Source organism: Oxyura jamaicensis, chromosome 4 (assembly GCF_011077185.1).
Source record: "Oxyura jamaicensis isolate SHBP4307 breed ruddy duck chromosome 4, BPBGC_Ojam_1.0, whole genome shotgun sequence".
In the NCBI taxonomy this organism is placed as follows: Eukaryota; Metazoa; Chordata; class Aves; order Anseriformes; family Anatidae; genus Oxyura; species Oxyura jamaicensis.
The window spans coordinates 13,165,096-13,176,924 of record NC_048896.1 but is presented as its reverse complement, the minus strand read 5'-3'; the positions used below and the strand labels follow the sequence as shown (position 1 = coordinate 13,176,924).

The 11,829-nt window shown below is 47.0% G+C and overlaps 1 protein-coding gene across 2 annotated transcripts in view; it reads right to left on the bottom strand.

Annotated features, from left to right (window-relative positions):
* Positions 1 to 2,401: 2,401 nt before the first annotated feature.
* MAMLD1 (mastermind like domain containing 1) overlaps positions 2,402 to 11,829 on the bottom strand; it is a 77,888-nt gene continuing 68,460 nt past the window's right edge. For both annotated transcript variants that reach the window (XM_035325189.1, XM_035325188.1), the window contains 3 exons: positions 6,373 to 6,519; positions 4,819 to 4,900; positions 2,402 to 4,529 (listed from right to left, as the gene is read on the bottom strand). In XM_035325189.1, coding sequence (XP_035181080.1) covers positions 3,508 to 4,529; positions 4,819 to 4,900; positions 6,373 to 6,519 — 1,251 coding nt within the window. In that variant the 3' untranslated portion in view covers positions 2,402 to 3,507. The remainder of the gene's footprint in view (positions 4,530 to 4,818; positions 4,901 to 6,372; positions 6,520 to 11,829) is intronic.

The following is an 11,829-nucleotide window of genomic DNA, read 5'->3' as shown; positions in this document are numbered from 1 at the left end:
ACTTGTTTGGGAAATAAATGATAGCTTTCAATAGTGAGCGCTGTCAGACACTTCGTTCCTTGTAGCTGTTTTAGACATCTTAATTCATTTTGCACTTCCACAGCACCAAATGCTGCTCTTATTTATGCCTCTGTAAATCCCGTGCTAGACCACCGACCAGTCAACCGAGTCCATGTTTACACCAGCCTGCAAGGCAGCAGAATTTGGCTTGTGGAACACGTCTACGTATGCCTCATGGTGTGATCCTTTTGCTCCAGTAAATGCAGTGGATGAGTGGTGTGAGGTATTTAGCCTTACTCCATCACTAGTTGCAACTATTTGCCTTAGTGATATGGACCATGAAAGCGCAGGCAGGATCAGGCTTCGGGCATTTTCACACTTGAAACAGAGAAGAAAAGGGGAGGGCAATATACAGAGAAAGGTATTTTTTTCAGAATAAACCTGACATATTGCTGGGTTAGAGGCATTGCTTGTTATAGCCTGATGCTGACCAGAGCTGCAGTACTAATGCTACAGCTGCTGAGATGAGCCGCGTGCTTTCACCCTGCACTTTGTGCCCTAGTTGGAGCCACAACCCTCCCCGTGCGCCTGCCCAGGGGAGAAAAAGCAGCTCGGCTCTTAAGCTGCAACCCAGGCAGGACACTTGCCATCGAGATTATGTGCCAGAGCCCCGAGAGGTCAGCAGCAGGAGATTCAGCAGCTACAAGTACCACCAGAGACACCAAGAAAATAATAATAATTTTCCGTCTTCAAAGTATGACACAGCCGTGACTCCTCACAACGCCCCTGTGAGGTAAGGCAGCATAACCGCTCCCAACTGAGCTACAAGGAACCAGAGATGGAGAGGTGAAGAGCTCTACCAGTTCAAACACTAGACAAAAAAATAAGAGTAAAAACAAGTAGCTACACAACTCGGGTACAAGACAAACAGTTTTTCATAAATTCAGTGGCAAACAGCTAGCTTTTTGAAGACATCCCCACCCAGTGCTGGTAACCCAAACCCTGCAGACCTGAGGAGCTGAAAGGTTCATTGCCAAACACAAAATGAAGAATGAAAACAGGCTATTTTTGTAATATTTATTAATATCCTAAAGAAATGAGTGCAGCAGCAGTCACCCCTGCCACCTGTGAGTGCTGTGCAGCTAACCTGGAGGGGGCTGGGTGCTGGCAGTGCCCAGGCCTGTGGTCGGAGCTGCTGCCCCAGAGAGGACCCAGCTCGCGGCAGAAAAGCTGCTGAAAGGCTGCCAAGTTTCGTAGCCACACAAACTCACCTTTGTCCCCACCACAGACGTATTAAGAGGCATTTATCGCCTCTCTGCCATCTGGAGGCGGGTAGGCATTTCTGTCTCATTCGGAGACTCGCAGGGTTTTACAGCCTGGTTCAGGTGGTTGTGTGGCAAGGCCAGTTTCTTCAGCTTGAAAAACTGGCTTCTTTCTTCCTTGCCCTGGTTTCATGCTCATACGTATCATTCTTGGGATCAAGCCTGTTGGGAGTTTACTCTTGGATTAAGCTCCTGCCTTCACCATCACGAAGCCTCAAGGATCTTCAAGAGGTGCAGGGAGGTGGTGGCTGGGAGAGGCCTGCTATCTGCAGAGCTCTCTCTGCCTGCCTGCTTTATACACTGACTAGGTAGTCCTAGGAGATCCTCATATTTTTCACTTTAGAAGCTCTTTTCTGCTATCCAACTCTGTAGAAAAAGGTTCTGGAGAGGAAGGGCTCACACCAGGGTGGGGACAACCTCACCCAGCCCCTCCCTCCAGCATGGACCAATTTGAGGAAAATCCTCCCCAGGAGATTTCCTCAAGCTCGTCATGCCCACGGCGTCTCTGGGATGAAGGGCAGCACTACATCTCCGTCAGCCCTAGAAAGCTGGGGTGGTGTCTGCTTGTGTTTAAACAAGGCAGATCAACCTATAGAGTATTTGTGCATCTATTTAAGGTGAAAAACGTCCCCTTTCATCCTGCTGTTTCTTGCACCCAGCTCACTGCCCCAGAGCAGGCACGGGCTCTCCCCTCAGACCTGTGTTTGAGCAGTGAAACGTGACCGCAGGCTTTGCTTAAGGAGCAGCACAGCAAGAGCTCCAAAATCTAGATTCAGTTCTATTTCTGAATAATAAGCACTGAAACGTAAAAAAATAGAGCTATGTAAAAAAACAGAGACTAATTTGTTCATATTTACCTACAACTGTACTGGAAAAGGAGAGTGGGCCTAGGAAAGCCCATCTTAAAATAAAATTGAGGCCCACTTCAATTCTTTGTCCAGCTCATTTCGCCTATTAACAGCACATACACATTTGTACACGTTATTAGATTGACGTTGTAGCATCCTGGACAAATCAAATTAATTCAAATATCTGCAGGTACAAAATGTTGGAGCTAAGAAACGAGCACATAAAATATATGCAATTTTCCCCTGGCAGTTTATTATGGTATGAAGAAAAAAACATTCTGTGCTTGAAGCTGACGTTATATTACAAATGTATTGCGAAGTATGATGTGACTATTAAAATATGATTACACAAAGTATGAACATTTTAAGAAGTTTACAGTACAGTGAATCTTTTATAAACAGACTCTTAAATATACATAGGACAATAGTAGCTGACAGAAAAACATCAAAAATTAACTATTAATGTTTATAGACTTTTCCCCTGAAAAAAAGTCTCACATTAAAACAGAAATTATGAAAAGCCTTAAAACCAGGAACAAATCACCTGTACACTACAAATATACATGGCAGAGGTGTGCAAACCAGAACCACCTTTTCGCTGTGGGATGCAGTGGCCAGGAAGCCTTCGGGATGTCGGACCAGCGCCTCTTCTTCAGCCTAACTCACGTCACACCGTGTGGCTCCTCAGCTGGCGACGCACGGGTGTACTGGAGTGTATCTGGTCGAGAACTTCCCCCTGATCCTGCAAACGGATCCCTGCCCACAGGTCCCTGACGGCGCTGGCAGCCCTGAGGGGACCTACAGGCCACCATCGGGCTGCAGGATTGAGCTGTGAGTCAACCAGCAGTTCCTTTTATGGATTATTTTTTTTTTTAATGCAACTTTTCAACCTTTCCTCTTGATATGGGAGAACAGATTTCTGCCTGGTCTGGCTGCAGTGACACCCCTAGTTCATGTGTTAAGTTATGTCAAAAACATAAGTATTTTATGCTGTAATACACAGTATTACTGAAACTAACAATATTATTTGCATATTTATAACAAGGTATAATGAAATCCCTATAATAAAACCAAAAGTTATGCTATAGATTTATTTACAAACAGTCCAGCAAAGAAGTATAAATACTTCTACATTTAAGGTTTAGGAAAACATAATTTACAAAATATTCAAATATATACAGTCATCTGAAAAACTGCCAATATTAAACTTTGATGCAGGCAAAGAATTGGCTGAGTCTAGTCTTTCTGTTGGGAAAGAGGTGGCGGTTTTCATGGGCCACCTGTTGGTTTTAAAAGTCACACACACGTAATTTACAACGCAACCGCTTTTCTCCAAGCTAAACATGTCCGGAGCTTTGAGCATGCTGTCCCAAAATGTCATCTATCATTGTCAGATTGTTCAACCACTCTTCGTCATTGCTGCTGCTGCTGCTCTTCATGAGCGAGTCAAGGAAGTCAGTGTCGCTGCAGTTTGCGGGCAGGATGGAGCCGCTGTGCTGGGACACGAAGTCGTACTGCGGCAGCTCAGCAGCCGCGCTCATCCTGCTGAAGGCGTCGGGCGGCTGGCCGGTAGCCGGGTAGCTCGGCGGGCCGAGGCCCGAGGCAGGACTGAGCTGGTTAAAACCAGACACTCCCTGTGGCATTGATTTCATAACATTCATAGCTGGCAACGGTCCCCTGGTTAAATTGTGTCTCAAGTTCTGAGTACTCATCGAGCTCAAGCCCTGGCCAGCCTGTCCCATGCTTAGTTTTTGCATCTGTCTGACCTGCACTCCGGGAGCGATCTGATTTGGCGGCACTACAGCCTGCTGGGAGAACTGCTGACCCGACGCGTTTGGCCTCGCGTTCTGTTTGGAGAAAAGAGTGTTACTGGAGAACTGCTGCATGCTGGTATCCATTTGGCTTTGATTTGGCATTCTTGGCACAGCAGTCGGTGTCCACATCTGGGCAGATGAGTTGGGATAGACGTTGGGGATTCTTGGCACGCTCGGCTGTCTCAAGTGCTGCTGAGTCGCGGAGTGATTCGCCAAGGAGCCGGAGCTAAAGCCGGCCATCGGCATTCCTGGCCGCACGGCCGCGTGGCTGTGCACGGTTTGGCACCCTGAGTTCATGCCCAGCGAGTTCTGGCTCGGCCGCAGAGGGATGTTAAAGTCTGAATTAGGTGGAAAAACTCCCTGCTGCTTGCCAGGGTTGTGTGGAATCATCACCATGGTCCCGCTGTTCTGGCTGGCGGTGGCTGGGGCGATGCCAGTGCCCAAGGTGCTCTGGAGCATGGCTGGATTAGACGGCAGCATGCGGTGGTTGGGCGGAGGGGCCGGCATCGGCTGGCTGCACTCGGTGGGAAGGGGCTGCTGCACAGCTGCACACAGAGACACATGTTAGCTGGGAGCACCTTCACCCTGCCAACACGGCAGATCCTTAACAGGCTGCCTCGCCGTACTTATCTTTCTCTACACAGGCCTCTGCTCCATGGGCTGTGTAACAGTGTTGTTACCGGAGCAATAAGGAAATGGGTGAACCTCATGATACGTAATAAAATGGGAAATGCTTTTATTTCAGGGCAGAGAATCATTAAGTGCCCTGTATTTAATCAGACCCTAGGCTCTGGCTCCTCGAGGCTTTTAATAGCATGCCACTTCCCTCCTTACCTTGAAACTGATTCATCTGCTGAGCCGCAAACAAACTCCTCTGCTCAGACGTTACTCCCAGCATGTTTTGTCTCTGCTTTTCCTGGAAAACAAGGGGAATAATAGTCAGGTTGCAGTCTCCTGACCAACAAGACTAGCAGCAGACACTTGAACTGTAGCTACTGTCATCATTAACAACCTCTCCAGTGCACGCACACACACACACACCCCTCTGACGAGATTCAGCCCAGACAGTTCATTTCAGAGTGGATCTTAATTGCTCACATGCCCTTTCCTGCAAAGTTGTCCTTACAACAGCCGCACATTAGGAAGTGCAGCCTTCAGCAGATGCTGTGCAGGCAGCCCAAGGCCAAAGGGGGAGCTGGACGAACATGCAGCCCCTCGTGTTCACCAGCTTACGAGTAAAGCACAGTGCAGCCAAAGGCTGCAGGAATCCTGGCGTCTCCCCAGCGCCTCTTGTGCTGACTCTTTGGACGTGTTCTCTGAAGTACCAGATCCGGGGACAAAAGGTGCCTGAGAGTCCATGAGTGAACTGAATCTGTGGCAGCATTTCAGGGACACGCTGACAAACAAGGGACTGCTGATGGCCATTACCCTGCCCGGCCCTGCTCATGTGCATCACCTATGGTGCCGGTTGCCACTTCCCATCAGAACACAGCAATGAACCACAGGAAGCCCTGGATCCTGGATCCTGCTGGCTTTCTCCAAGCGACCCGATTCATGTCTCCAACCATTTGACCCCGGAACCTGCCACCGCACTTGCATCCCTGCCGCAGACAGCAGCTGTGACCTGGGGAACCTTCCACGCGTGGTGCAAGCTGAGGCCTGGCTGAATTCCTGCTGTGCTGGAGCAGCACAGATAAGCTTAAGGCTAATGGATGACAAAGAGACATGGTTGTTTTTGGAAGGGGATTTGATCAATGAACAGGATAGTATTTGGTTAAGGATTTTACTGAACTACTTCTCAAACCATTTCCCATCCAAGGAATCGAGCCTGCCTGCCCCAAATCCAGCAGCATGCTCAGGAAGTCCGAGGCTCAGGCTTGGTGATGCCTCACCCAGCTTGCCTGTGGGATTCCCCCACCCTTGCTCCTTCACACTGCATGTTTCAAGCCTCACACAGGGACTTCTGTCCCTCAAGAGACCTGCCAAGTCCAAGACAAACTGGAGCTTATCATCTGCTCTGGGATATCCCTGGGGAACCAGGGAGAAAGGCAAGCATGGAGAATCTCTCTCCTGGGGCTGACTCACTCTTCAAGCCTCCCTTCTCAGCGTCTTCCCTCCCAGCTCTGAGGCTGACCACGGATGACGGCAATGATACGGAGGTGACTGAATTCTTCCCTTGCACATGAGTGGGCAGAGCTGCACTCGGACTTGCTGAGCAGCACTTGATCGTGGCCTCTCTTAGCAGGACAGCCCTGCTCTGACTCAACCCAGCAGCTCCTGGGTCACTCCTTAGTGTTTGCTGACTGTTCATTTCCCCATTCCAGTTAGTCCTGTCCCTCCTGGTGAGGTGGATGGCACAGGAACCCACAGAGGCTCTCGGCATCATACCTGCATCAGCTGTCGTTTCATAATTTGCTGCTTCAGTAGATGGTTCCTCATCGTGTACCCATTCACTGTGGCTGGTGCCGGCACAGAGCCTCCACTTGGGATGGAGCCCGGCTCCTGAAGTCTGGCAACAATTCCAGGATTTTGATCCTGCCAAGAAAGATGAAAAAAGAAAATTAATCTCATCAGGGAGATAACAACAGAAGCCTTTATCCTCTCTGCTGATGCCCTCTCTCCAGTCTTTGGCTGTCCCATGCCAAAAACACCTTGCGGATCCACATGGACCCACATGTCATGGTGGGGACGGTGAGGGGCAAGGGGACTGCTCTGATTTCTGAGGGTCGGCACAAGAAGAAACGAGAGAAGCAAAAGGTTAATCCAAAATTCTTTGTGACTAGCCCAAGGCTACGGGACTGATTCACTAAGATTACTGGCGTCACATGGCTGCCTAGCTGGCAGGAGGGATGTGAGTAAAGCGTCACATTTCCCACCAGTTCTCCAACTGTTACACTGAAAGACATAAGGAAAGAAAAGTGCATCAGGGTAGGACTTGGCAATTGGATATGATGGAGAAGCCACAGTAAAAGGAAGCAGCAGACCAAAGGCAAAAGGAGAGAAAAGGAGGAATCAGGCCAGGGACCCAGAAAGATGGGCAAGATGTGGGCCTGGACTGAAATGCTTCTCAGGGGTTCCCTAATGGGAAAATGAAGGAGAGCTAACTGTGAAAGTTGAGGAGAACATGGGATAACATGGGATCAGATCATGGCCAGGCACAAATCAGAAATGCAACCAGCGTGATTCATGGCTGGTGGAAACTGGCCTTGCTGTAAGCACCCAAAGAAAGACTCGTGTTGACTTTCACCAGCTGAGGACTTGCCTCCACAGAAAGAGCATTGTGGGGAGAAGAAGAAAAAAATAAATCACAAAACCACCATGAAGAGACAGCCCCAAAGAGAAAAAGGATTAGAAAAAGTACTGAAGTCAAAACATCTGAGGAGCTGGCAGGCAGTCAGGGAAATCTGAGAGAAAAAACAAGGGAAGAAGTCAAGGCCTCGAGGAGGACAAGAAGGCAAGCATTCCCCCAAGTGCCATGCTCAGGCACAGCAGCACCAGTGCATTGCCCTTTCTCCATTTTCACATCCAGCCTCTACATTATTTATGATGCTTTGTTATTATTGGCAGGGAGAAGTATGTGTATTATATCCAGCAATCTTAGCTAGGCCGTGCTTCCTTTGTTTTCAGAATGGAAGCCCACATCCTTTGTTTGAGAATCAATGCTATCAGGAGATAAGCACGAAGAAAATGGTTGTTGCCTTTTGACATCTGACAATTAGAAGCATGCTCGGATGGAGAAAACAGGATACAAGCCATGCTTCAGAAAGCACTGGGAGGCGTTTGTCACCAGGCGGGCTCCTCGCGCCTGGGGCGCCTTTCCCCAGCAGCTTGCCACGAGCACGACCCACCACCATCCCAGATACTCCTCGTGCGAGCCATTACCAAGAAGGTCAGCGAAATTACTCATTTTTATGGTGCCTCCATTTGTTGTAGCACTTTGGCCTATTATGCAAAAGCCCAATTGATGAAATGTAAATGCCTGCTAGATAATTTACTAAAAGACACAAACCTGCAGCTCATCACCGCTCATTATCATTCCCATTCATGGGCAGTCTCATAAGACTAGGCTTTATTAGTGGTGCTTTGCTTACAATTCTGCCGGACATCTCCTCCCTCTCCCCTCCTACCCATTTTATTCCCTCTCTCTCACAGAAAAAAATAAAAAAATAAAAAAGGAGGGGAGGAGAAAAGTAAATATGATTTACTACAGATGTAAATATGAAAGTTCATGTAAAGCTCGCGTTCTGCTTTCATGTCAGACAGTATTCTGCAGCCACAGTTAAGCTCTGAATAATGCAGATTGCCTCTAGGGGAATATTTGAAAGTGCAGGGATTCAGTTTGTGTACTCTACACATGAAAGACACTGAAATGTTCATACCACCAAAATCCCTGCCATCTATCCAATTTCCTCCCAACTTGTCTTGTTGCGTGCAGAGGGTCTGTGCTTACTGAAGCAAATGAGTTTAGTGCAAGGACGATCATTCTGATGTCTAGCTCAGGGCTATTGCATTAACAAGTCATAACATTAAAGGCTCTTTTCCTAATCATGTCCACCTCGTTCCAATTCTTCCTAAACACCATCAAGAAAATAATGTTGATTTTTCCATATTCTTAATGCTAAAGAAGTGTAAATCACACTACTAATTGTGGCTCTTGTGTCGTGGCAATACAACAGCTTAATGGTATGGGATTTTCTGCAGACATCCTATAGCAATAATGACTATCAGTGAAGTTCATTTGCCAGTACAGAGAATGGGCTCCTGAGTTTTTCAGAGCAAAGTTGTATAACACTTCATTAGCCGGTGAAGAAACAATCTATAGATACAAATTTTGCCTTTGGGGAAATTAGGACAAAATAGCCTAGATGAGAAGACAAGGAATGAATTCAAAATCTTTCTGTGTACAGTTCACATGTAGGTTAATCCAAAAAAAAAAAAAAAAAAAAAAAAAAGTTCTCTTTTCCTCTTTTCACCGCTAGTGGGAACTACTGTATTCCCTTACAACGAGAAACACCCGTGTCAACGTCACGACTAAGAATAGCTCTGGTGTAGTCTAAAGGACGCTGCTATCTGTACCAAAGGTTAATGAACTTTAAGCATTTTTCCTTTTCATCACTCCCCTAGAAAAGTCACTTTTCCCACAGTGAGGCCAAGCCAAACATGCCAGAGTCTTAACTTGTCTATAGTTTGGACTATCCCGTTTCAAACCCTGAAAAGAGCGAAGAGAGGAGGGTTCTGGTGTCAAAGCTGGGAAGGATGGAAGAGGGTGTGCACACCGAGGGGTCGTACCGCTGAGCCAGCTGCAGGCTGCACGGGGACATGCAGGTGTCTGCAGGAGATTCTTTATCTTTGATATCTGAAATAAATGCGCTTGCATGTTGGCTTTTTTTTTTTTTTTTTTTTGGTCATTTTCCCCTCAAAAACCTCCTAACAAAACCTGCAATCGGCGGAACCCCCAGCCCAGCAGCAGGCTACCCAGCGTGGGAAGTGGAGCTGTGAGTTTGGGAGCATGTGCTCGTGTTGTTTGGTGAATTGTCACGCAGCGCTTTGGAGCCCCTGCTGCATCTGGGGGCTTCCCAGCTTGGCAGCTCCGCTGGGGAAGGCGCTGGGGCTACTACCCAGGCACCAGTTTCACGAGCAAGGAGAACAGAACTAGGTGCAGGGTTTGCAGGAGCGTACACCGGCTGTGTCAGTATTCAGGCACCGACCGGTTGCAAAGCACACACCAGTGAGACCCGTCCTTCCCGACAGCCTCGGGGGCGCAGTGGCACACTGTTGGGACTGCGCAAAACGCATCTGCAAATTACTGTGTCCGGCTGTAGCCAGCATGGGGCTGGGCCAAAAAAGACATTCAGGCACACACTTAATGCAAAGTGTGCAAACTGTCCCACTGGGACCTACCGCCTGTATTTATGCATCTACATCCTTCTAAAATCCTTCGCTGTGGAGCTCGACCTACCCAGCATCAACATCTTATCACACACGAGATGCACAACTGCAGTAAATTAGCACGGAGATGAATTGTTCTGTGTGAACACAGCTGATAAACTCCAGTCCTTACCACTTAGTTATACATCCAGTAATCACTTCTGTGGCTTCACTTAAGTGAGAATGAAGAAATTTATGGCCCCTAATTCCTCTGAATCCTCATTAACAAACAGTCCAAAAAGGATTTAAAAGCAAGACTTTCTGAGGATCTGAGTTAGAGCTTTAATCTCCCTTTGGCAAATATGTAAAAATCCCTCTAATCTTTAATAAAGAGCATTCATTGTTTTTTAGGACTGTGTGAAAACAGTAAACTCATTTATCATTATCAAAGTTTCCCATCTGCTCTTACAGTGCGACTCTAAAGAATATAACAAAGAAATGTACATGTTAAATTGTATTGACTTAAGCCCAGAGCTATTGGAGATGTACAATTTATTTCAGCGAGGGCATGAAGGGGACTGCAGGCTGCTAGACAGAGTCATTTGTCCAATGTTGAAAAGACAGTTATCTGCACCAAAATGGCTCTTGGAAAAGCACATTTGCTTTATAAGAAATAAGCTGCCAGGTGAGACCATTCAGCATTATGTTACAGACCCAGACAATAAAACTAAGCCATGAATTTCAATAGTTAACAGATGGACTAATTAGAGACTGAATTCTTTGTGGTTCTAACAGATAACCAGGTCACAGCAAGGTTACTGAGAGAGAGACATTCAGCTTTGCAAATTTCAGTAGATATTTGCAGAGTAGGTGAAGAACTGTACTTCCTAAATGAAAGCGTTAGCAGCAGTGGAAGAACAGAAATGCATCTAATTAAAAATGCTTATCGTAGCTGCATTCAAAAAGTTTCTGCCATTTCAGAAAGCACTACTGATCTGAGAAATACTCCCTCCGCTTTAAATGGGGAATCCAGCTGACTCCAGTAATTATGTATCTGAAAACAGAAGGATCATTGAAATGAGCCGCAGCACCGCAGAATAAAAGGAAAAGACGAGCCATGGGCAGGTCAGGGTAGATGTTTGCTGTAAATAACAGGAAGGGACAGACTGCTTCTTGCCGCTGGATTTTTTGCAATTGGAGATAACTTAGCTTGAAATATGTACTGGGATATCGCACAGAAAAATAATACAAATAAAATAAAAATAGTGAAATAAAACTAAGTTTTTAAAAAGGGGGAAAAATTTGTCTACAAGACTTAGGGGTAGCTTGTGCTGCTGATCCACTCAGAGGCCAGGGCTGCGCAGCCAGGGACTTGTGGTGGATCCGTACTCACTGCAGGGCCAGATACTCTCTAGGGGTGGGGTGAAGTTTCATTAACTGCGTTTTGTTCTATATGTTAAGAACATCTGTTGTGTTATGTATGGGGAGTTCTGTACTCTGCTGAGGAAATGCAAATATTAGTTTCAAACTCCTGCTTTGCTGTTTCCCTGTGCTTCCGTCTGCCTGCCCTATGTTGTGATGTTCTGGTGGGGCTTTCATGGCAGGGTCGCCCTACTCTCTGAAGTCCGTGACTACAACTCCCAGCACAAGCACTCTACAAATACTACAAACTAACCAAATAAAACCCTACCACAATTAGAGTTGGCTCACCCATAGAATTGCACGGCTGTAAGAGTTTTGTGTCTTGATTCACAGAGAAGCCACGTGTAGGCTTCTGGTGCTTAATAACCCCGGGTGGCTCCAGAGCAAACCGTGATGCCACCCTCCCTGAGGAGGATCACTGCCTCCACAGCTGTTAACAGTGTTTGCTAATTCAGACTGTGAATCTGTTTGGCCAGGGCAAACAAAATTCATGTTCATGGTTTAGCAGGATGACCGTGTCACTCCATTCAACAGCACAATGTCTGTAAGGTGCCA